The 26,451-nt window shown below is 44.8% G+C and overlaps 1 protein-coding gene and 1 long non-coding RNA gene across 3 annotated transcripts in view; one reads left to right on the top strand and one right to left on the bottom strand.

The window, feature by feature from the left end:
* The first annotated feature begins 1,121 nt into the window (after window positions 1-1,121).
* LOC310677763 lies at window positions 1,122-2,510 on the top strand. Its single transcript, XR_014511423.1, has 2 exons — window positions 1,122-1,494; window positions 1,530-2,510. It is a non-coding gene; the product is annotated as an uncharacterized lncRNA (long non-coding RNA).
* A 7,966-nt stretch (window positions 2,511-10,476) lies between these two features.
* The window catches only part of SYNE3 (spectrin repeat containing nuclear envelope family member 3), an 82,986-nt gene continuing 67,011 nt past the window's right edge, over window positions 10,477-26,451 (bottom strand). For both annotated transcript variants that reach the window (XM_083434879.1, XM_083434880.1), the window contains exons 18-19: window positions 25,493-25,531; window positions 10,477-10,968 (exon numbers count right to left, since the gene is read on the bottom strand). In XM_083434879.1, the coding sequence (XP_083291005.1) occupies window positions 10,771-10,968; window positions 25,493-25,531 (237 nt within the window). In that variant the 3' untranslated portion in view covers window positions 10,477-10,770. The remainder of the gene's footprint in view (window positions 10,969-25,492; window positions 25,532-26,451) is intronic.

Consider the following 26,451-nt stretch of genomic DNA (forward strand, 5'->3'; position numbering starts at 1 on the left):
TCGATTATTTTATTAGTTGCAACTAGGGTCACAGCCGCATCATGCGTCTAAAACACATGGCCTCCCCTTAACAAACCAGAGTTCCCTTTTTCATTGATTTAGTAACAAAAAAAGTGCTAGGTTTGTACAAACCACCATTCCCATGATTCTTTAGGAGAAACCATATGCTTCGAACGTGTTTTAAATTAATAGTGTGGATGTGCCTAAAATTAGCATCATCTGCTCATTGTTCAACTTCCTCAGACATCTGGATTTCATGTGACATGTGCAGAGCCCCTTTTGGAATAGAGGGGTCCCCCCCCCCACAAAAAAACCAAACTGAAACGACAGCTTACAAACAGGAAGGCATTTATTAGAATAAAAATATATGCATTTTTTTAATTAAAAAAAGCCATTTACAAAAATACCACAGTGACGTTAAATGAGCACGCAGAAGATTCTTCTTTCTATCTTTTTCTTTTAAAAAGTGCAGCTCTTCAAAAAGACAACAGTCTCATGACAGGGTTGCCAAATGTCTGGAATTTCCTGGACATACCTGGAATACTGCATTCAGAGGCAGTGTCTGGGTGGAAATCGGCAAAATCCGGATATATGGCAACCCATGTTGGCAGGGTCGTTTTTGCCGATTTTCCTTAAAAACAGCTCAAAAACGTAACTTTTGTGTCCGGATTTTTACTTTTTGAAATATGGCAACTCTATCTTGTGAAGGAGTTAGGCTGCTCAGCATTTCTCTGTATGACGCCAGAAAGCTTTAAAAAGTCCAGGACACAAAATCTGCCTAAGATAAGGTGCAAACTGCCATATCTCGCACATGTACTGAGACATCTGTTTGGGCCCACACTTTTTAAGCTAAAATGAGCCCAGCTTCTACAAACATAGTTCAAAACCGCACACCCTAGGCCAGTGTGATGGAAATGGTCCCTACAGTATGGGGTGTTTATAAGTGCCCAAGCTCAAACATCAAAAAAGGGGTGGGGTAGCAGGAAATATGAAGCCTGTGTCCTAGTAGTCCATTGTCAAAGGACCATGATTGCCAAGGAAAGCTGGAAACGATGTACACTTGCTTCAGCCACCTGGGTTGTTTTACGAAACCCGTTCCTTGAACTATGCAGAACTATGTAGCCAGTCTTTCTATACATTAACAGATCCACTGGCAGATCCACGCCATGCATTTAAAGCCCACAGCTTCCCTCGACGAATCCTGGAACCTGTAGTTTCTTAGGGGTGCTGGGAATTAAAGCTCCATGAGGGCAAAACTCCAGTTCCCAGGGTTTGTTGAGGAAAGCCATGTGCTTTAAATCTGTGCTGAATGTGCTTTAATTGCTCTCTGAAGGGACCCAGAGAATCTCTCTAACACGTGGAAATGCTCTGTCCCAACTATTTACCACCACCGGTAAGCTTCATTGATCATGTGTCTTGTCAGGTAGGATGAGATGAGATGATGAGGTAACCTGGAAAGAAGGGCCATAGCTCCATCTTAATGCCTCTGATTTGGTCTACAGCAGTATTCCCAACCTGGTGCTGTCTAGACATTTTGGATTCTGACTCCCATTGGTCCCAGTCCGCATGACCAATAGTCAGGGAAGATGAGACTTGCAGTCTAACAGCTGGAGGGCATCATGTTGAGGAAGACTGGTCTATAGCATCTCCCATTCAAGATCTCAGGTGCTAAACTGAGAAGGATGCCTGCCTGAGATTTGTTGAGCTGGTGACTAGAAGTCCCAGGGCAAGGTGCAGCATAGTTTTGATTCAATATAAAACACATCTCTATCTCTTCTAGGTGATGCAGGGTAAGAAACGAGGTTCTATCTCTGGAAAGCAGGAAAGACGATCTTCTCCCTGGGCTAAAGAATGATCATGATCCTGCCTTGCTCCCTTTTCCTGAGCCGACAACACACTCAAGTTAGCACGAATAGAAAAGTTACAGAAATGAAGTGGTTTACTTTTGACACACACACAAAAGCATTTTGCCGCCTGGTGCACTGTACAGAAGAAGCAACAATGGAACACCCAATGAGTTGACTTACGTTGCAGAATTGCAAGTAGAAACTGGTGTCACTGCAATTTAAAGCACAATCGATATTCCCGTGGATTGGAGCACTGGTCACACTTAAGAGTCCATTCATTTCACTGGATCATGCATAGAAGCATTGCTCCGTGGTTTGCATTCCTAGACAGTCATTGGTACCAGACTTTTTGTGATGATCTGTAGCTCAGCAATTTGCTTGACTGGTACTATATCGTGTTATGTAAATAAGCCGTACACATAATGGTTCCCCTTCCAAGAAACACTATGGAGCGGTGTCCAGTTCATAAGAAAAATTCATGCATGGTTCAGGTTCACTGACTAAAGAAGTCCCAGAATGCTATCTGTTTTTCTGACACCTTAAAGAATAACAAATATATTGTCATGCCAGCTTCAATGGACCAGAGGTTATTTCATCAGATACATCCTTATGCCACAATATATGTGCTAGTTTTTAAGGTGTCATAAAATTCTTGGTTGTTTTAACACTGGAAAAACATTTCAAATAGCCATGTGTACAGATATCTGCATGTAAGATCAGCTCACTGTGAAGTCACACACACACACACACACACACACACATAAAAGTGTTAAGTTTTGGGGTAAGTTGTTTGAGATGCTTTGGAGATGAAAAATCATTATCATGTGAAGCTAAAGGTTTCTTCACATATTAGGATTGTGAGATATTTCTTCCTAGGAGTTTCTAAGTTTTTACAGATGGGTGACAATAGCAGAGTATCTGATAAAATGTGGTGTATGGGTAGAAGGATCAACAACAAAAGGACTTGAAAAATCTACCTCTAGGACAGAATCATATAGAAAATAAATACCAGGAAAGGTAGCATGCTTAGATAAGGTTCCTAGGCAATCACCCATCCAGATACTGGCCAGACAAAGTTCTTAAACTTCAGAGACAGAACTAAATCTGGCACTAATGATATTATGTGTATAGTGGCTAGAATTCTTAGCACCCTTCCAAAACTACAATTCCCAGGATTCTTGGGGGGGGGGGCAGGGAGCCATGGAAGTTAAATTGTCATAAATATTAGTTATATATATTAGTTTGCTGTGAAAAGGCACCCCCGGATAATCAGTATTTTCACCATTTACTTTGCTTTTATGTCTAAAAGTTAAAAACCCTGATAATTCAAACACAAATCCATGGGTATCCATGTAACTTGAGAAAAATGCAATATTCAGCTCAAAATTCAAACATCCCCCCCCCCCCGGCAGCACTATAAAGAGGTCAATTCCAGGAAAATCCCAATAGCATGGATGGAATGAATGAGAACCCTTTTTATTATCTGAAACTAACAGGATCAAGCCTTAGCAGAAGGGAAAGCTTAGCACAATAAGCTCCCCCCCAACAAAAAAAAATCTCTCTACTTTTATGAAAGCATTCTTCCTTTTTATAAAGCTGGGCATGAAAATTATATGGATGTGGAACGTCACCTTCCTTTAAATAGTGCAATTATGACATTTCCTATTATATACAGATCACAGCAATGGTTAGGCTCTGCTTATGGAGCTATGAGGCAGATGCATGTGCGAGGCAACGCCAAGCCTGTGCTCTTTTACTCTTATTGGAGTTGACAAAGGCTTTTCGTTTTGAGAAAAATAGACAGACACCCCCCAGGTAACAACTGGGGTTGCAGGAAAATGATGGCTTCAAGGGGCAGAAGTGCTAGGCAAGTCGGTGGGAACAAGACCAGTTTGTGCCTTCTCCTCCTCTAGAAATTAGCTATGCCTTTTTTGGAACCAATCTACACTAATTCCAGGAAGAGACGTTGATCAATGGCTTGTGAAAAAGAGAAAGATTGCAGGTAAATGCTTTCTTACTGCCGCCTGCTCACGGTTACCCCCGTCTTTTCCTTCTGAGAAACACAAGACCCTGCTGTGTGGTACAATCGGCCTAATAGTGGCATTTTCACACATTTCCAGCAGGACGTGGGGCTCCGGGCATCAAAATGCACGGCTGAGCTTGTAAAAGCCTATGACAAAGCTGGAGCAAGATGTTTGAAAATGCGTTGCCTTTCCTTCCTGATTGAATGACACATTAACGAGTAAACAAACAAACCCCTGAGTTGCAAAATATGAGTCAGCAATATCAAAAGCAACGATGGCCAGAAACAATAACAATGTGAAACACTTTATGGAATAATTCAAAACATTAAAACTAACTGAAGTGTCTGAAAGTCTCTGAAAGTCCTTAAATGAATCACGGTGCCAGACTTACCCGGCGGAGAGCAAGCTGTGAAGCTTTGTATAATCAGCAAATGTCCAATTCTGATGTCCAACTCTGAACTCTGCTGAACAGTGTTTCTGGATAACAACTAGTCTTTCGTTGAATTCTTCATCAGCCAGTTAATTCAACAATCGTAAGTAGAAAGATATGTAATTTCTTCATTAACCAATCTTTTTTCAAATAGATATACAGTGGTATCTCGGGTTAAGTACTTAATTCGTTCCGGAGGTCCGTACTTAACCTGAAACTGTTCTTAACCTGAAGCACCACTTTAGCTAATGGGGCCTCCCGCTGCTGCCGCGCTGCCAGAGCACGATTTCTGTTCTCATCCCGAAGCAAAGTTCTTAACCTGAAGCACTATTTCTGGGTTAGTGGAGTCTGTAACCTGAAGCGTATGTAACCTGAGGTACCACTGTAATGAAAAAATGCTCTGGAACAGTGCTCATGCGATTATGTAGTCACTGTTGACCTCAGTTTGTTAGTTTTGATGTTTTAAATTATTCCATAAAGTTTTTCACATTGTTATTGTTTCTGGCCATCGTGTTGCTTTTGATATTGCTGAATGACACATTAGACAGGGGCCGCTTCCTGCGTACCTAAAGTGGGGTGTCCGTCTGCCAATTTGCTGCTTAATTGTGGGGAGGGCAGAGTAGGAAAGGGTATCTAGTTATGGCAGAGAAAGCGCTTCCCCTGACTTCCCACCACTTCCAGTGAGACTAGTACCCCGATTTGAGATGTTGGAGAGCTGCCACCACCAAGCAAATGGTTTGACTCCTACTCTCACTGCCCTCAGCCAGCATGCCCAATGGTCGGGAATGATGGGAGTTGGAGTCCAGCTACATTTGGAGGCCCCCCAATCCTGCATCTCTGCTGTAAGGCACTCTTCTATGTTCAAGTCAACTATTGCTGTTGGAAAAAGCAAGTGCATGCTGTCTCTTCAGGACAAATCAAATGTCATGGAGCCTCTAAAGCACAGACCCTACGGGGAGACTTCCACTAACTTGTCCTGCCTTGAGGGTGGCTTGATTTCTATGCTAGGCACAGGAATGAGAGGGAATACTCTAACTCTCCTCTATCACATTCTAATGCACATTCCAAGAACCAGATAGTTACAAAAAGCAGCATAAAGTAAGATCCTAGCCATATCACAAAGTACAAGATAAACACTACATTTTAATTGTATTTTTTTAAAAAAAATGTTTTTAACTGTTTTATGGGGTTATTCAGCTGTTTATGTATTTTGTGTTTTTATAATGTAATTTTACCTTGTGAACACCCTGAGACCTGTGGGTATAGGGCAGGATATAAATTTAATTAATAATAATGATGATGATGATGATGATGATATCAGCCTGCTCATTTGCCTGCATTGGATTCCCTGTACATACCTGCATTTACAGTGGTACCTCTGGTTACAAACGCCTCAGGTTACGAGCTCCACTATCCCAGAAGTAGCTGCTCCTGGCTGTGAACTTTGCCCCAGGATGCGAGCGTAAATCACGTGCCGGAGGCCCCATTAGCGAAAGCGCGCCTCAGGATAAGAACGGTTTCAGCTTAAGAACAGACCTCTAGAACGAATTAAGTTCATAACCAGGAGTACCACTGTAGTTCCTTGTAACCTATAGTTATCAGGTTTAAATAAAAGGCTGGCTTATGATATCCTTAAGCTCCACAAGTCATTCTGCACTGGAGGCTCGAGGCAGAAAATAGGCTTTCCCCCCCGCCACCATTCCCTGGGAGTTGAAGTCAGTTTGAAAGCGGAAACCTGGCATGTTGTGTTTGTTTGCTCATTAATATATGCATTTACATGAACACTTTGCCCTAGTAGAGGCATTCTTTGTACACATTCTTAATACATTCTTTGTCTGAAGAACTGCATTGTGAAAATTCGGCAAAGTGCGAATTCCGAAGGGGGGGGCATGTTTCTGTTAGTGCATGTCCTAAAAGTGCAAATTAGGTAAGTTTAAGTGCAAACTGAATCAAATTCCCCATTCCTACCTGGAAGTGACCCCTGTTAGGACCACATTTCCCCCACTCCTTGACAATCCAGCCTCACCAGCAGTATGTGTGAATGCCTTATGGGAAGACAGCCTGGAAAAATATACGACTAGCCAATCCTTGTGCAATTTCCGAAGCAGAAAAAGTAACAATGAGTTGCTTGTGGATCCCCTTGTGCAATTATAGTGGTGCCGTTTAGACTACAGGTCAGCTCAGCTTTTCCAAGATAAGTCTTATTCTTTGGAGACCCCTGATAACACTTTAGTAAACACATGCCCAGGTTTTAAACTAAACAGAACTGAGGCAGGTTTTTAATTTTTTTTCTTTTTTAAGGAGGGATATCGAATGCTAGATTTCTTTCTCTCTCAGAAATGAAGACCACAACATGAACTGCACGGAGTAATGGCAGAAAATGAGTGGATCTGCTTGCCTCTTAGCCTTACACAAATGTAACGGATCTAAACAAGAAAAAAGCTAACTTCTTTGTTCCACAGAAAAGGGGGGAAATCACATGAAAGAGAGAGCTAGTGTAATATTTTGGAAAACACCATGATTCTGCAGAAAGCAGGGATTAAAGGCGATAACGGCTGCTAAAGTGATCATAGTCTATCTGCAAACAAACAATTTATAGGTTCTGAGCAGGGGTGCTGAGACAAAAGCTTAGCAGCTGCAGCAGCAGCAGCAGCTGGGTTAAAGCAAGAAAGTGGAATGTCTCGGAGCAGACTGATACGTTGAATACCAAGCTGGACTTGTCTGCCATCTTAGGTGACCCCTGCATGGGCTAATGAGTGTGCCGGGTTGAGCAATGAACAAGTCAGCCTCCGGTGGACACTCGGGTAGTCAGCAGCATAATAACATCCTGTGCAGTTGGGCTGCTAACATCCCTGTGAAGCAGCCTCCTTCTTTGCAAAACGTTAATAGTAGTAATCTACAGGGGCAAAATATTTTAAGCACAGTTAAGCGATATCAGTAGACCTTTCCTCTGAATAATTTTTATGGGACCAGAGTGCAAAAAGGCAGGGAAGGATGCCAGAGCAGGAATAGGCGCAGAAAGAGAGAGGAAGGGGGTGGAGTTCCAGTCTTTTTTTTCCGGAGAGGAAGGGATGAAAGCATCTTCCAGATCACCAGGGTAAGTGGGTAAGTGGTGCACCCTCCTTGCTCTAGCAATCGACTGAGTTGTTAGTGAAGTTTTTCTCTGTTGTTTGTGACAGATTAGCATAGAGGAAGTCAGAGAATTGGGGGGGGCGGCGGCAGAAATAAACAAGCAGAGGTTGGACACATCTTTCCTTTCCTTTGATGGAGTTCCTTCTTCATGCTGGCCGTTCAAATGGTAACACTTCTTTGCAAGATTGTTTAAAAGCTAAAGGCTGAGATTCAGCTGGCTGAAGGCCTTTTGTTAAAGCCTAACATGCTTTACAGGGGGACATGGGTGGCGCTGTGGGTTAAACCACAAAGCCTAGGACTTGCCGATTAGAAGGTCGGTGGTTCGAATCCCCGCGACGGGGTGAGCTCCAACTTGGAACTGATAAGCATCAGAGAGTTCAATCAAGTTTACTCGCAGGTAACTATGCAGAGGGTTGCAGCCAAGCCATGTGTCTGTGATCAGGGATGGGAACCAATTCTCAGAGTGGTTTAGCAATCAATCCCTCTTCCCTGGGAACTCCAGGGGAATAGGAGTCTCCTAACAACTGTCAGCACCGGTAACAAACCATAGTACAGGATTCTTTGGGGGAAACAATGACTGTTAAAATGGTACGATCCTTTTTTTAAAAAAGTGTATAGAGCAAATGGGGCCTAACTTGCAAAGAGAAAAGGGCTGGATTGGGCAATATGAGAGGCTGAGGTGTGGAGGGTGGTGACTAGACTCTGTTAAGTCCAGTGATGATTTCTCCAGTGATGGGTCATTTAGGCCAACGCCCTGCAATGCAGGGGCCAGGAAGGAACCCTCACAACAGCCCACTGCAGAGTGGCCATGTAATGCTGAATATTGCGGGGTAGAGAGTGAGTGAGTGAAAAACTGGATAGAAGGGGAAAAGTTAGCATCCTGGAAGAGGAAGTCTTACAGGGCAAAGTTTTCGAGACCCTGGATGTGCTGTCATATTCAGCAGAAAATTAATTCCATGCTGAGAGGAGGTTGGTGGGGGTGGGGAGACCCCAGGCTGCCAAAATGTGTTTCCAATTTAGTTTCCCCTTCTCCAACAATTTTTTTTTTGGGGGGGGGGGGAATATCATAACATTTGAAATGTTGAAGTGACGTTGCCACTATTTTGCTCTGACCTCTGCACATGGAAAGAATGTCTGCTATGTTGCCTACATTCACCCTACGCTTCTGCCTCCTCCTCCTCCAGAAACATCTCTCCTGCCGAGGTTGGCAGGAACTTTTGCTGGTTGGTAAGAAGTGAAATGATAGAGAGGGGTCAATCGGACTCAAGTATTTCAAGTTATGTTAAGGGTGCGAGAGAGAAAGCGTTGATAACAGGAGCGTAGCAGTAACGGGGAAGAGAGACGAGATGGCGCAGCCAGGTTCAGGGGCCTCATCTTGCATATAAAACATAGGAAGTCTGTGCAGGATCAGGCCAAAGACCCATTCAATTCTCATAGTGGCCAACCAGGTACCTATGGGAAGCTCATAAGCAGGACCTGACTGCAACAGGACTCTCTGTGCTGGCATTCCCAGAAGCTGGCATTCACTCGGGGGCACATTGAGTCTTCCGGTGCCACAGAATTCCCAGGATAATCTCTTACCTTCTCACACTTTGGGTAGAACTGGCGGTGAGAAGCTCAATGGTTGCCACTAAAAAAAGGCAGCTCCATGTGGAGTTCCCTTCCTCCACCCATAGAATGTATTTATGAAATTGAGGTATGATATCACTATCTTGCCACAGCCAATTGTGTGGAACAGGTACAGGGTTGCGACTGTTAGCTGATTAATTTGTTAGATTAACGGACTAATTCCTTTTTGAACAACTAAATAATAATAATAATGCTTTGATTAACTGGGTAGCAGTTTTTTAAAAAAATATATTTTAAATGCATGTACAGTGGTACCCCGCAAGACGAATGCCTCGCAAGACGGAAAACCCGCTAGACGAAAGGGTTTTCCGTTTTTCAATGCGCTTCGCAGGACGAATTTCCCTATGGGCTTGCTTCGCAAGACGAAAATGTCTTGCGAGTCTTGAGATTTTTTTTCGCTCCCCCCCCCTTTTCCTAAGCTGCTAAACTGCTAATAGGGTTGCTTCGCAAGACGAAAAAACCGCTAGACGAAGAGACTCGCGGAACGAATTAATTTCGTCTTGCGAGGCACCACTGTACATATAAAAACAGAAGAAAGAAAGCATCACCTGTAAAAGAGGTATTTCCCATTTTCTCTCACACAGAGGAGAAAAGATAGGGCCTGCCAATGGCATGCAGTGAATTTTTTTGTAGGAGAACAGAGTCAGCTTGCGAGGGCAATGCAGGGGGCAGGGGAAGGTTGCAGGTGTGAGCATCGTGCCTCCCTCCCTAAGCTTCCTGGGCTTCAGGAAGGAGGCACCAATCCTCTGATAGGATGCTGGATCCCAGCTGCCTCCTTCCCAAGGCTGGGCAGGCTTTGAGAGGGTGGCAGGAGGGCTTTTGGAGCCTTTAAGGGACTAGCCTAGTTCCCCTAGTCTACTGACCGCATGTTGCTGGTGCCTGCTGTAAAAGCAGATGTCCACCCTCTAAAGCAGGCATAGGCAAACTCGGTCCTCCAGATGTTTTGGGACTATAACTCCCATCATCCCTAGCTAACAGAACCAGTGGTCAGGGATGATGGGAATTGTAGTCCCAAAACATCTGGAGGGCCGAGTTTGCCTATGCCTGCTCTAAAGATACAGGCAATATGTGTTTGCTGTTTCGCTTCAGTTCTTTCTCATTTCCAAATGCATGCAAACTGAATAGATTTAAGTACTTAATCAACAACTACAATTAATCAACCAGGATCTCTTCAAGCAGGTGGCAGCTGTAGTTTTCATAACATTCATGGGTTGAGGAGATGGGACTTGACTTGTGTGGCTATCTTTCCCCTGCCCCCACGACAGCCTCACATTTGTCCCCTTTTGTGGTTAGGCCTTAGCTTTTGGTTTCTATGCTTAGACAAGCATTTAGTTGAAACATCTACTGTTACTCAACGAAGACAAAGGCATAAAATAAGAACAGCAATAAAATTGGCAGGGTTAAAAATGGAAACGGTGATTTCAAGATATCTTTCATTGAGACACATATATAAAAATCATATATACAGTATAAATATAGCCATATATTTAAAAAATATAATTTTAGCTCTAAGTATGAATACTTCATTTCTATGGACTGAGCCTATATGGACAATGCAGGTCATTTGACCAAGTTTCCAGTTTACACGGGTCCCTTAGTGAGTTGCCTTGGATTCTAGGGGACCTGCAGGAGGCGAGACACCTCAGGGAAAAGCCACCCGGCTAACTTAATCTGTCACCTCAGCTGCACCTTCATGCGTAGAGGACTTCTAAGTTGGCGGTGGGCCGTTGTATCTCAGCACCAGGTTGAAGGAGCGGGCGTAATTGTTGGCAAGCTTGCAGCTGTGCGTCTCCTCTACGAGAGGCAGCAGGAAGGCGAGCAGAAGGAGGAGGAGGAGGAGCAGCTGGAGAGGCAAAGCGGCGCAGCAGACGCGGCGCAGGAAGGAACATGCCCCGGCCGGTCGTCCCTGAAAGACACAAACCAAATGGAGCATTAATGTCAGGTGCTGGGCAGATGAAGAGGAGGGGTGGAGACCACCTCCCCAGGAGCCCTCCAGAGAGGAGGAAGGGGCAGATGGTATTGATCTACAGGACTGGTCCGACACAGGGCACACCCCAGAGCAGAGGTAGTCAAACTAAGGCCCACGGGCCAGATATGGCCTACTGGGCTGGTTAATCTGGCCCACAAACCTTGCGGACCCTGCCACTCGCCTTCTTACTTCCAACCAGTCTAAGGAGTCGCACTGGCTGTCACCTTCCTCATTATCCATGTTGCCTTTCTGAGGAGGAGGATTCTGTCTTTGGATCTTGCCCCACATCATGTGGAGCTCCTGGCTTTCTGTCTCACAAGTCCCAATAGGCCACAACTGCATTTAACATCAAACTTGGCTTTGTCCCTGTGCCATTAGCATGAGGTGATTTGATTCTTGGCACACCATCTGATAATTTTCAGACCATGAAGCCATTATGTAAGGCAGTGTGCCCTCTACAAGAGCTAGCAATGCTTCTATGCAGGAACGGACCACACCCTCAAGAGACACAAGGTGCTGAGCAAAAGGGGCTGGAGGTTTCTGGGTATCATAAAAAGGGCTTCTGTGAGCCAACGTTTGGGGTTGACCTATGTGTGACAATTTGCCAGACGCTAAAATCTCTAAGAAAATGCTTAGTGTTACAAACGATTTTTTCCAGACAATTTCTCAGCCTCGGTTTCCTCGAGGGACAACGCAGTTGCTTTTAGTATTAATTTTGAGATTTCCACGCGCCAGTTACAAATTTTCCAACCTGTGTTGCGTGCCAGACAGGAACTTGGTGGCTGCTGGAGAGAAATGGCCGCCTTTGGTTGGGTATTCAGTTACAACGAAGTGCAAGTTTCACACACTTTCCCTCATGGCCAAAGCTGTGCTTCATGTTTGTATAGGTTTGCCGAGTTCAGGGGCAGCCGCCATTTTGGGATATACAGCATCTGAATCTAGCCATGGGCCTTCTCTGTTTAATCTCTGGACAGCAGCAGAAAGCTCCGGGTCCCCACCCCTTGCACCTCAGTTTACAATCAGGCTGACTTATTTTCATTGCTCCCTGTACAAGCCTCATATTTTACAAGATGCCAGAGAATAAAAAGGGAAGTGGAACAGATGGTGAAATTTGAGTTCAACGTATAGCAGTAGCCTTTACAACTGGGTCTGCTGCTCCGAAATGGCTCATTATAAGAAGGGCAAGGGAGCAAAATGGGCCAGGAATCCAATTCTGGCCTTACGAAAAGGTTTGGTTTCCTTCTGAGAACACCAGAGAAGCAGAGAACACCAGACCGGCACAATGCATTATGGGGGAATAACAGTCTGGGTGTCTACATTAAAAATAACCACATCCCATGTTTGCCAGGTCTCGCCCCGGCAGAGTGAATTTTTCATTTATTTATGAGATTTCTTACCCCCACCCCTTCACTGAAATGTCCCAGGGCGGGCTGCAACAACGGACCAGAAATAGGTTTCATACAAATACAAAAGCAAACAATCAAGCAAAAGCAGAACAGTATGACTTAAATAATCTTCTTCTTCTTTGGCGATCACTCATAGCCGAGGAAGACTGTCTTCCATAAACACGGTTTTAACAATGAGTCTGTAAGTGACTGTGAAAGCCAATTCTGTATCCACACGTCCTTCTACAATGGGGACATTGGTTTCCAGGCAGGAGTTGATCATGGTGAGGGTTTGCCAAGCGTGCCTTCCTTTTAGCACATTTGTCCCTTGTTTGAGTGTCTTCAAAGCCCATGACACCTTTGGTAAAGGCTGTTCTCCAATTGCAGCACTCGCAGGCAAGTGTTTCCCAATTGTTGGTGTTTATACTACATTTTTTAAAACTTGCCTTCAGACAGTCTTTAAACCTCTTTTGTTGACCACCATCATTACGCTTTCCACTTTTAAGTTCGAAATAGAGAGGCTTAAATAATATGGAAGAGGTAGTAGATATCACAAAACAAAATCCTTTTAAGAGCCTGCTGGATCAGGCCAATGGCCCAGCATCCTGTTCTTATAGTGGCCAAGCCTGTGGGGAAACTGCAAACAGGATTGAAGCACAAGAACACTCTCCCCTCTGGTGGTTTCCAGCAACTAGTATTCAGATACATTACTGCCTCCGACCAGAGGATAGCCATCATGGCAAGTAGCCATTGATAGTTTTCTCTCCTGTGGATTTGCCCCATGTTCTTTTACTAGGAGTGAGTGCCATAGTTTTACCACACACTTCATTTAACTGTGAAAGGTAAAGAGGTGTGTCTTCAGTGTATGACTGGAAGCTGTACAACAAAGACAGCAAGATGCACCTCTACGAGAAGGGAGTTCCAAAACTTAGAGAAAGACGTCTCCCTTCCAGGCCACACTTTTGAGGGGGGCAGAACTACCAAGAGAGCCCCCTCTGCCACTCTTAACTGTGCTGAGGCACCGAGAAAGATTTCTGTTGTTCAACCCAGTGCTTTGTCCAACGTCCTTAGGCACCCAGCAGGAAAATTCTAGATTCAGGGCTGGCAGAGTTCAGGTTTACAGAATCTATTTCGCTGTGTGTCGTTGTTCAGCTAGAACTTTGACAGGGATGGCCCAAGACATTTTGCTGCCCAAAGCAGTCAAGATGGTGCCCACTATTCCGTATACAGAAGTTAAGTGGACTGGAAATTGAATCTTCCTCAAAGCATGGGTGCCACCTGAGGCGACTGACTCACTCTACCTAATGGTAGGGCCAGACCTATAATTCCCAGCACTCTTAATGAACTACAGCCCCCAATGTTATTATTTCTGGGGCGTGTAGGCACTCTAAACGTTTGGTGTGCATGCAGCCTCAATGTAGCCTTAAGTAACTCCTGCCAAATTCACCGTGAAACTGCACAGCAACTTGTTTTTTTTGACATTATTGCATAACAGAAGGGAAATCAGGGGTGTGTACAGAAATTGCAATGAGGAAAAGTAGGTTTCTAGCTCTTTGAGGTTCATGGGTTGGAACATCCCCCCAAAACTACAAGTCCACCAGGGTGCAGGAACTGAAATTCCTAAGAGTTTGGGGTTGGACAATCTTTTCTTAGATGGTGAATGTAATGGCCACAAGAAAAATCCAGCCTCAAGCCAGTTGATTACAACCCTTGCTCTCCAGTGAGCTGAAACATTCCCATAACTATTTTTGGCACTGCGTCCTTTCTATGTTTCTTGGAAGCTGAATGAGATTTTGAAGAGTGGGTGCTTAAATTAATCCATCCCTTGGGATGCTTTGACATGCATGCCTAGCATCTGAGTAAGTGGCTCAAAGCTGCCATAATCCTGGCAGCATAAAGAAACAATTGCAGCACAAAGGACAATAGTCTTGCACCCAGCTAGATGCCCCAAAGGAATCTTCCATCTCCTAAATCCCAGGGCGACATTCTAATCCGGGGGGGGGGGGGGATCAGAATTGCTTAAGGGCAAGTGGGAACAAGCTTCATTTCTCTAGCTCCCCCCCTCATAGCATGAAGGGTTACAACATCTCAACTAAGGTTATTTTCCTCAAATAACCTTAAGCAAATAACCTTCCTTAAATTAGTTGTTTTGCCTTCATATCCCAGGCAGATGGATAATAATCTACTTAAAGGATCTGATGATTAAGCAGTATATAAATCCTGTTAAGTAAAAAATAAATAGAAATAAAACTATACTTCTGTGCTGCCTTTCAGCCTCAGTTCCCAACCTGTAAAATGGGAGAATATGACCTAGCTCACAGGGGTGTTGTGAGACATGAGGAATGTGAAGCAGTTGGTAAACTGTGGTGCTGTTTCGCAAACCAGCTGCACACTATGGTTCTGATTCTCCCTTTCAACTTATCCCTACTGCCCTAAGGCAAACACCTGCAGGAGAGGTCGTGTAAATCCAGCATTCCTGCCACGGCTTTCCCTCCCACCTGCTCTCGGCTTGGCTTTGCCTTATCCGGCAGCCATGCTATCATGCTTAATGACTCAGCTGGTCGCCATGGAAATGCCTGGGCTGTCACAACTTCAGCACTGAGATGCCGCTGCAGGATCAAGGAGTGGGAAGGCACCATGGGCTTGTTGACTTGAGGCATGATCAAAATGCCATGCATCTTAGCTCTGCAGAGCACAAAAATTCAATCGCTGGAGCAACGCCGGGTCTCGCCAATAACACTGCCGAGGACAGCGAGGCACTGAGGCAGCTGCGGCCATTGCGCAAAATAACCAGGTGTGAAGACAGACATTAAGAGTGCTGGCAGTGTCGGAAGGGACAGAGGAAGACGCTGAATGTTAGGGAAACCTCAGGCCTGGGGTATAAATGCCCCTCTGTTTGGCCCTGGAGACTCTGCCCAAGCCATACCCATCACTGGCCATGCTTCAACACTGAGTGCTTTTTCCTGGCTGGAATGGGAACTCTGAACTCTGAGAATGCCTCTTGCTTGTCTGCTTGGAGGAGACAAGGTGGGGAAAATGAGTGTGTGCAGCAATGACCTTCCTATACAGAGGTGAAACTCACATTTGTTCCCTTGTTCACTTTGGCCTCTCGCTTAACCCACCATGGGCCTATGGCCTTTGGAAGGTTGCTCAGAAGCAGAGGCAGAGTTAGGTTAAAAAAAAGGTAAAAAAAGTTAAAGTTAAGCCCAGTCAAGGGCGACTATGGGGTTGCAGCGCTCATCTCGCTTTCAGGCTGAGGGAGCCAGCGTTTGTCCACAGACAGCTTTCTGGGTCATGTGGCCAGCATGACTAAACCGCTTCTGGTGCAATGAAACACTGTGACAGAAGCCAGAGCATATGGAAATGCCATTTACTTTCCCGCCACAGTGGTACCTATTTATCTACTTGCACTGACGTGCTTTTGAACGTCAGTTGGCAGGAGCTGGGACAGAGCAACGGGAGCTCACCTCATCATGGGGATTCAAACTGCCGACCTTCTGATTGGCAAGCCCAATAGACTCATTGGTTTAGACCACAGCGCCACCTTTGTTAGGGTAGTGTGACTGGTTCAGATGCACTGGGGCACCACAACAATGCTATAGAATGGGATGCAATTGGCGGGGAGAGGCCGGATTTTAGCGTTGCACAGGGTGCCGCTGAAATATGAGAGCCAAAAGTCTGCCACTATCAGAAGGGAATGTGGCCCCTGTTTGAAAACAGGCTCCCTACCTCTGCCTTATACCAAGGTGCCTTAAGAATACAAGCAGAGCCTCCCAGACCATGCCAATGATCACAGCAGCCAGCCAGATGTTTGCGGGAAACCCTCAAGGAGGATCTGAGCACAAGAACACTCTCTCCTGTGGTTTCCAGAAATTGAAATTCAGAAGTGCTGCTTCTTCTGACTGGAGGTAGAGCATAGCAACCGTGGCTGGTAGTCATTGGCAGGCGTATCCTCCATGAATTTGCCTTATGTATGAATTTGCCTTACCTAGGGCTGTAGTATTGCCAACAAAAGTCCGTATAGTAAAAGCTATGGTTTTCCCAGTAGTGATGTATGGAAGTGAGAGCTGGACCATAAAGAAGGCTGATCGCCGAAGAATTGATGCTTTTGAATTATGGTGCTGGAGGAGACTCTTGAGAGTCCCATGGACTGCAAGAAGATCAAACCTCTCCATTCTGAAGGAAATCAGCCCTGAGTGCTCACTGTAAGGACAGATCGTGAAGCTGAGGCTCCAATACTTTGGCCACCTCATGAGAAGAGAAGACTCCCTGGAAAAGACCCTGATGTTGGGAAAGATGGAGGGCACAAGGAGAAGGGGATGACAGAAGACGAGATGGTTGGATAGTGTTCTCGAAGCTACCAGCATGAGTTGGACCAAACTGTGGGAGGCAGTGGAAGACAGGAGTGCCTGGCATGCTCTGGTCCATGGGGTCACGAAGAGTCAGACACGACTAAATGACTAAACAACAACAACAAGGGCTGTAGCTCAGTGGAAGAGCATCTCCTTCCATGCAGATGATTCCTGGTTCAACCCCCGACATCTCCAGCTGGAAACTCTTGACAGCTGCTGCCAGTCAATGCAGACATTACTGAGCTGAACAGAGCAGACCAATAGTCCACCTAGCTCACTATTGTCCACACCAGGGTTGGGAAGCCTGTGGCCCTCCATATGTTGTTGGACTCTACCTTCCACCATTCCCAGCCAGCATGGCTATGGGTAACCATGACCATTGGGATTTGCCAATACTCAGCTGGATGGACCAATAGTCTTATAGTCCTGGATTGGCAGCCCTACTTGCTAGGCTCTCAGAGGCCATGAGCCAGAGAGGGAGATTTCTCCCCTCTTTTCCACACTTGGAGAAAAGCAGCAGAATGTCACTCACTGGTGACTAGGCTAGCACAGCTTCGCAGGTGCCTCTCCATGCCAGGCGTAAACCTTCGCCTGCTACATTTCTGCAGGCCAGGCTATTAAAAGCACAAGAGCACAGCTAGTAAAAAAAAGTTGGCAACCGTATGACTTCTGTAAAAAGAATAGTAAACTTAGATAAACATTCCACCAAGCGTAGAAGGCAGTGTGTAAGAAATTATATTTAAAACGTTTAAAAGTGCCACTAGGATTGAACTCAAGCTGCACGGGCGGCCTAGCTGTCCTCAGTCGCGTTTGCTCTTGACTCATCCTCCTGAGGCATTTTGACTCCTGCTGAGATGGTTATTGGGGAGCTGTGGGCTCTTTAGCACATTACGCAGAGCGTTCATTAATATAACTCCGTTCCAAATATATCGTGAAAAATGGTTCTGGTAACAGGCAGGAGAAGCAAAAACAAAAACAAACCCCTAAGCCTCCAGGGCTGGATAGAGTGTGCCTGTGAAAGTTGGCAATGTATTTCTCTGCAGTCGCTGCTTTCCCAATATTTCTGCCAGGAATATTGAACGTCACCTTGAATGGAGATGCCCAAACCGTGCAAGCAATCCAAGCATTTGGGAAGAGGCAATTATTTCAGTGAAAGGGTGTGTGTGTGTGTGGAGCTTTTCTTCTGCCAAGGGCTGCATCCCCCCAAGGGTAAAATTTAAGGAGGGGATGCTGGTGATATTTGGGCCAGAGCTGGCAGTGTGTGTGGCCACCTTCCTTTATTTCTCTCTTTCTGCAACTCTTTCTCTCACACACTTTTCCTCCCCACGAAACAGACGACAGGCCACTCTTTCCAGAGGCCTGAGGTCCTTGTTTGCAGAGGATTCCCATTCCTTCTCCTTCCCAGATTCCATCCATTTTGACTTCCTCCCCACACCCATCAAAAGTTGAGGACCACATGAATTGAGACCAAGAGCCTCAGTGTCTCAATGTCTCAGGGTCACCCATGAAGCCTGCAACCCAAATCCCCAAATGCCCTTAGCAGCCACGTGTGACCCAAGAACCAGGCCAAGCATCTTCTGCTACGCTGCAAGAGGCGTTGCAATACAGCCACCTGAGGGGTGACGGACAAATGCCTGTTGCTATTGCTAAACATAGCCTGCCTACTATACAGGTTGCTGGGAGGATAAAATGGTGGACTGGGAAAAGCTTGCACACCACAATGTACTTCTTGGAGAAACAGTAGGACAGAGATGCAACTAAATGATTTGCAGCTGTTGCCTGTTGATGCAGTCTTGGTCTGCCTGAGTTCATTGTCAACTCAGACTTGAGGAGATGTTTGTCTGGGCCCTACTCCCTGAGCTCCTTTTAGCTGATGATGCCAAGGACTGAACCCAATGCCTTTTTTCATGTAAAACCGTATCTTCTACCAATGAGCTTATCCATATCCACTGCCTCCATTTGGAGATGTTCTAAAGACACCTTCACTGGAGATTATTAAGCAGAGGTTGTGCCATTATCTATCAGGGATGCTGTAGTTCTGAATACCGGAGAAAAGGCAAGGATGGGGAAATGTGATAGAGGCGTATAAAATTATGCATGGAGGAGGTGAACAGAGAAAAATTTTCCCCCTCCCTCTCAGAACACATGGACATCCAATGAAATTGAACTTTGGAAGATTCAGGACAGGCAAAAGAAAGTCCTTACATGGCTTCACTGTGGAATTTGCTCTCCCAAGAGGCAGAGATGGCCACTAACTTGGATGGCTTGAGAAGAGAATTGGACCAATTCATGGAGCATATGGCTCTCAGTGGCTACGAACTCTGATGGCTATGTTTTACCTCCATTGTAGGAGGCAGTATGCTTCTGGGTACCAGTTGCTGAAAACCACAGGAAGGGAGAGTGCTCCTGTGCTTCCTCTCCACAAAGCAGACTGATGGGAAAGGGGCAGATCACTCTTTCCAGAGGCCTGAGTTCCTTGACTGCAGAGGATTCCCATTCCTTCTCCTTCCCAGATTCCATCCATTTTGACTTCCTCCCCACACTCATCAAAAGTTGAGGACCACATGAATTGAGACCAAGACCCTCAGTGTCCTGCTTGTAGGTTTATCATAAGTACCTGGTTGGCCATGATGAGAACAGGATGCTGGACTAGATGGACCAACGGCCTCATCCAGGAAGCTCTAATGATGTCCGGTTGATATCAGGAGCATGGTGTCCTAGTATATCCATTGGGCTTCCCATAGGGATCTGATTGGCCATTGTAAGAACAGGATGTTGGAGTTGACGATCTTTGGTCTCATCCAACAAGATTTCATGTTCAGATTCCTTCACCGAGCATGGAATAACTAGGCTGTAGGACCTCAAAAGTCCCTTCCAACTCTAAAATTCTTATTTACAACAGTGAAAGAATTTTACTCTCGTTGATGTTTTTAACATGAGGACCTGAACCAGGAGCCTTCCAGAGAAGGAGTGAGTGAACTAGCATCACACGCGGCTGGCTGAACTTATTTGGTCCGACGATCAGTGGCGACTTTCTAAATGAGACGCAATTGCAGATCCTGACTCTCCATCTGCTCCAGGAGATTACATCCCACAGCATCTCAAAGGGAACCAATTAGGCAGTCATGAATCTAATAAATCCTAATTACTTTGTTTGTACAAACAATGAGGCCCAAATCATTTGCGCAGCAAGGAGCTTTAATTAGGGTTGAGCACTGCAGAAAATAAACCAGACAAGAACTTCTGAACCCCATAAATAACCTGCTTTGATTTCCAATTGACGCTAAGTATGCTCCTGCAATACTTTCAGCAACTTGGAAGCCAACCTTTGAAGAAACATTTATCATCATTATTTTTTTAAATATTTGTTTTTACAATGCTCCGTCGTATGCAAAGAGGCAATAAGCTATTCCATCACTGTCAGCCTACGGGGGAGAAACCACAGGCCCCAACGCATTAGCTTTCTCAATTTAATCTTACAGTCTTCTGTTTATGGATAAAATTATGCTAGTGCATATTCGCCGTTTGTTTTCTATCTGACATCTTTTTCTCTGTGCGCGCTATTTATCCAAGCAAGGTTTTTATGCTCGGGGATGATCAAGAAATGGTTCTTTTATTATTGCAGCCCATGCGTACACTTACGAGTGAGTAAGGCCACATTCACAACATACATTTAAAGCACTAGGGGCTGTGGTTTGTTAAGGGTCCTGAGAGCTTGCAAGGGGCCTCTGTTCCCCACCCAGAGCTGCAATTCCCAGAGTGGTTTAGCAGCCAATTCCTCTTCCCAGGGAACTCTGTAAATTGTAGCTCTGTCAGAGGTACGGGATTCTCAACAACTCTCTGCACCCCTAACAAACGGTAGCCCCAGAAGTCTTTGGGGGAAGCCATGATGGTTTAAAGTGAAATCCCTCCTTGCGCTCTGATTTTGCCAATGTGCATATGTACTCCTGCGCATTGGTGGCTTCTAAAATGGGGGTTGGGGGCAGACAGATGGGCCTGAGGAGCAGCAGACTGAAGTCCAAAAATATTTGAAAATGGAAGAAGGGCAGACAACTGGAGAAACTCCAAAGTAATTCCAAACTCCTCGTACAAAGGGATGGGGAGAATTTTCTGAGCATCCCTAGTACATATGTATGCAAACACATACGAGTTATTTTTTGTGTTTTTATATTGTAAAACTGCCCTATGATCCTTGGATAATAATAATAATAATAAATTTTATTTATACCCCGCCCTCCCCAGCCGAGGCCGGGCTGAGGGTGGCTAACAACCAATAATAAAAAAAAGTTGAATGAATACAACTTAAAAACAAGATTAAAATACAACATTAAAACATTAAAATGCAGCCTCATCACAGGAGGAGAAAGGAAAAAAGAAAGAGGGGGAGGGAATCAAATTGACTCCAAGCCAAAGGCCAGGCGGAACAATTCTGTCTTACATGCCCTGTGGAAATAAATCAGATCCCGCAGGGCCCTGGTCTCATGAGGCAGAGTGTTCCACCAGGCCAGCCAGTGTTGAGGCTAATATAACTTCCTTAGGGCCTGGGACCTCTAGGGTGTTGCTATTTATGGGCCTTAAGGTCCTCCGTGGGGCATACCGGGAGAGGCGGTCCCGTAGGTACGAGGGTCCTAGGCCGTGAAGCGCTTTAAAGGTCAAAACCAGCACCTGAAATCTGACCCTGTACTCCACCGGGAGCCAGTGCAGCTGGAAAAGCGCTGGGTGAATATGCTCCCATGGCAGAGACCCCGTGAGGAGCCTCTCTGCAGCATTCTGCACCCGCTGGAGTTTCTGGGACAGCTTCAAGGGCAGCCCTGCGTAGAGCGAATTACAGTAGTCAAGCCTGGAGGTGACCGTCTCATGGATCACTGTGGCCAGGTCAGGGTGGGAAAAGTAAGTATAGTATAGAAATTTAACTAACAAGTGCATTAAATGCATGGTGTGAATGCTGCCTAAGTATCATTGAGTCAGTGGAACTTATTTCTAGTGCACAAGGTTGCACTGCACATGACATCCAACTAGCTCTATATCTCTATAGATGTTCATATATAAGCCAGTAGGGATAGGGTTATCTAAAAATACAAGCAAAATAAACAAATATTAAAATGGGGGGAGGGTGGCCTTGATTGGTCTTTCGAACCATCCCTTACAGAGAGGAAAATTGTATTTTTGTCTCGGCGTCTGGCAATGTTCCCATCAAGAATTAAATACAGCACGTTTTCCCCCTAGGGGTATAATGGATGCTAAGAGAAACATTCCTGCCGCTTGAGCTGTTCCTACTGAGGGAGGGAGATGGGAATCAATCGACTTTAGCCGGTCCCTGGCAATGTCCAACATTTGATTCCCCCATCCTACTAATAGCCAGAATCCAAAAGCTTGTGCAGCCACATGGAATGATGTGGATGCATCTGAGGTTGCAGCACTGCTGAAGCTAAGCAGGTAATATAGATCATGTCAATTCCTTGGATGAAGCTCCATCAGAACCTCCATGCAAGAGGAAGAACATTCCCTGATGGATCGTAGGGGCATTGTAGCAGATTCTTGGTGGCTCCTTAGTGGACAAACCACTAGGGGAAGATCTCTCCTGAAGGCAAATGGTCTGAAAACCACTGGCTTAATTTAATATATCCTCTTCATCCTGACTGACTTACGATGCCCTTTTAAATGTGTTTTTTGTGTGTGGGAGGGAGGGTATTTTTGGTTTGTGTTTGTTCTTGTTTTGATTAAGTATTTTGTTTTTTTTTATATTGTAATTTTGTGTTTTGAACCACCCTGAGAGCTACGGATGAAGGGCGGTATACAAATTTAAATGACAACACCAACAACAATTGTGGCTAACAGTGTGTGTATTTCACTTTCCAGGGCAGCGGTGGGAGCACACTGGATGCTGAGGAAAACAGGAATGTGTAATCTACCTCATGGTAGGCTGCTGGGACATACAGTGGTACCTTGGTTTACGAACTTAATCCGCTCCGGAAGTCCATTCTTAAACCAAAGTGTGCTTTCCCATAGCAGCGGGGGACTCAATTTACAAATGGAACACACTCAACAGGAAGTGAAACATGTTCTTATTCCAAGGCAAAGTTCACAAACCAAAATACCTGCTTCCGGGTTTGCAGCATTCTTAGTCCAAGTTTCTCGTAACTAAGCTGTTCTTAAACCAAGGTACCACTGTATATGCACACTTCCAGGAAAGGGTGAACCATATTAGAAAAAAAAGAAGACATTTAGGGCTCCTCAACTGTTCACTTCATAAAATGGCCAGGAGTGGTTCAAAGCAAAGCCACCATGGCTGAACTGCTTATGATACATCTTATGTCTATGTTAAAGCAGTCTTTGCCAAACTGGGGCTGGCTTCTGCTCCCATCAGCCTCAACCTGGGAATAGTCCAAAGTAACTGGAGGGCACCAGGTCAGCGAAAACTGCTTTAAAGTGTTTGAAATTTTAAAAAATACTTTCACATTTTAGTGTACTTTCCTCTAATGTTTATTTTGACTTCACCAAGTGCAACCCTTTCTCTGTGTTCTTGAAGCACTCCTCTCTCTCTATATATTTTCCTTTACAATTTTATTAATGGTAAATGAGATAAGCAAAGAGAGCTAAAAGAGACTGGCTGTTCTGTTTTTTTAATATATATAAATTTTTATTAAAGATTTCTTAGTTTACTAAAATACATGCATTGTCTCTTTCTTCAAGTTGTGTTTTCTACAGATCAGTTTCATCTGTTGTGAGACATTAGTGTTGCATGGGAAGAAAAGAGGGGGAAAGAGGGGTCGGGTGGCAATGCTTCTATTTTTCTACTCAGTGTATGTGTGGGGTTTTGTGTCATCATCACTTATGGGGGTTCTCTTTCTATTCGCTTGTTATATTTCCTTGGTGGTGAGAGAGGTTGGAGGTGGCCTAGGGTGCAGTTGGCTGTCTTTGGTTGACTGCAGTGAGATTTGTTTATGTGTGTGAGAGGGTGGGTTTTGGGGTCAGGTTAGCCAGATTGATTTATATGCTGTCAGTGGATTCTTGTTGTCTTGTTGGGCTACGTATGTGATAAAGAGGAACCATACTGGGGTGAAGGTATCTTCTATTTGTCCCTGTGTCTGTTTCAATTTATTGGTTAGTTTTTCTAGTATGTTTTCCCATACTATTTGATACCATTGGTCCATGTTCACTCTTGACAGGTCTCTCCAGTGTCTGGCTATGATGCTTCTAGCTGCTGAGACTGGGTGGGTTAAGAGCTCTTTATAATGTGAGTAGGCATTATTATCTTGGAAGATGTTCAGTAGGGACAGTTCTGGGATGACTTCTAATACTTGTTTAGTTGTTTTACATATGTCTGGTATAACTGATGTCCAGAAGAGTTGGATTTTGGGACAGTCTCACCACATGTGGAGGTATGTGCCTGTGGAGGTGCACCCTCTCCAGCATTTTGGTGAAGTTCCTGGGCGTATTAGCACTAGTTTTCTTGGTGTTAGGTACCACCTGTAGGTGTTTTTCAGAGTGAGTTCTTTTCTTTTTATTGATATGGATTTAAAGGGGGGGGGTTAGACCACATTCTGGTCCATTGAGTGGGGTTAATCTCATAGCCTATGTCATCCTCCCATTGTTTTTTGATTGTGTCTAGTGAGTTTGTGGTATTTTGTGTTACGATATTGAAGCAATGATGCTGCAAGCTGATTGCTTGGAAAAGTCATGTGATGTTGGGAGTGTCTGTGGGAAACAGACAGCACCGGAATTAGCTCAGAGTGTAATATGAGCTGCACAGGAAGTGCTTGTTCAGTCGTCTGCTGGAGTTTGAAGAGAGCAGACATGTTTTCTGTATCACTGCAGAGACAGAAATAAAAGCATGTAAATACGTTTCTGTCTATCTCTTTCCCCTGCCGGGGGGGCAGGAAAGAGGGGTGTGTTCTTCTCATGCTGAGAAGGATTGCCTATCGTGACCTCTGCCTGGATCCTGCCGGGAGAGCAGACCAGGAGGTCAACAGGAGATCAAGCCGGGTGCCTGGGAGAGTTGCCAGTTTCTCCTGATAAAGGCTTGAAATCCAACATTTTGGAGTAGTATTTTGTATATTGCGGATACCATCCCTTTACCATGTCCCTTTGTTGTTAGGAGGAGGTTTTCAAGGGCCTAGTTGCTGCTGATTTCCTACTGGATTGTTTAAGAAGGCATTTAGCTGGTGGTGTTAGCCAGGGCATTTGGGTGTCCCCTAGTTTGTCTTGTATTACTTGTGTCAATGTGGCTTTGTTTTTTTTGTAGGAGTCTGCTAGGCGATATGCGCCTTTGGTTTGCCAGGCTTTTACCTGGAGGTTTTGCGCTGCGTGATGGAATAGTGGGTGGTGAGCCATTAGGACTAGTGGGATTGAGGTCGGGGACAGTTTGCCTGCTTCTTCCTTCCATGCTTTAAGTATGATCTGTGTGAACCTGTTTAGTGTTGTGGGGATTTTCCTTAGTTTGTTTGGGAGGAATGGGTATGCTATAGTGGGGGTGTTTTTGATTATGTCTCTCTCCAGGTGTACCCATTGTTTTGTTTCGTCTTCTAGAATGCATCGGATTATGTGGCACACTTGGTTGGCAATGTAGTATAATTCTATGTTGGGGATTCTAATCCTGCAGCCATACCCTCCATAACAACATATATTTCATTTCATTATTGGACAACTATGTTTTTAAAACACACAAACACACATATGCCCTTCCCTCTCCTTTTCTGTGAACAAACAGAAACACACTCTTACCTTTCTAAATGTGTCTGTCTCCTCCAAAGAGCTTGTTGCCTGTTTAAAAAAGACAAAAGCATTGGGGTTTTTGTTTTAAGAAAAGAAACCACGATATCCCCTAGGAACCTATAAGCCAATGTTTATTTCACGAGGGGAATGTTGCTTTAAATTTCTCATCGTCTGGACAAGCTAAAGCAGCAGGTGATTTTCTATTTAATGAGCTTTATAGCACACATCCAGTTTAAATTCCAAATGGATTTTGTTCCCTAGCAAGTTAAAGTCTGGTTTAGGCTTACAAGAGAAATAACTATGATTTCACTGACACCTTCTGACTAGTTGTAGTTTTGCAGGAGATGGCACAGTAACAGCGCACCACTGAGGTTGGATTCCTACACACATTTACCACAGAGTAAGGACACTGGACACTAACTTCTTACTTGCACTTTAGCCAACTTTTGATTATTGTGTATTTTTTCCCATCTAGCTTTCTTATTACTCCATATTCACCCCACTTAAAAAACAAAAAAACAACCATTGCATTTAGAACTTGAGAAATGAAGAAGAGCAAATTCCCTTAAAATTTTGAGCACTTTCTTCATACAAAACAGCAAAGATTGGAGCTGCATGGCCTGCCTCTCTGCATCTTTTCCCAAACGACATGCAGAATGGCTAAAGGTATGTTATGACATCTCCCCAAACCTCACAAGCGTCGGCCAATGAAGTACAGCAATTGCCCTGCACATTTCCCTATCCTGCAATCTTCCAGGGGCCGCATGCCAGCTGTGGGCAGAGCCAGAGGCAAAGTGGAAGGAGCAATGAATGTCAATATTCCCTTCGTACGGCAGGCTAGGTTTTTAACATGCACTCCCCAGCCCACCCCCACTTTCTATGCTCCATAGAAGAAGAAGAGGAAGAGTTTGGATTTGATATCCCGCTTTATCACTACCCTAAGGAGTCTCAAAGCGGCTAACCACCTC

Source organism: Podarcis tiliguerta (assembly GCF_965153285.1).
Source record: "Podarcis tiliguerta genome assembly, chromosome: 1".
NCBI lineage: Eukaryota > Metazoa > Chordata > Lepidosauria > Squamata > Lacertidae > Podarcis > Podarcis tiliguerta.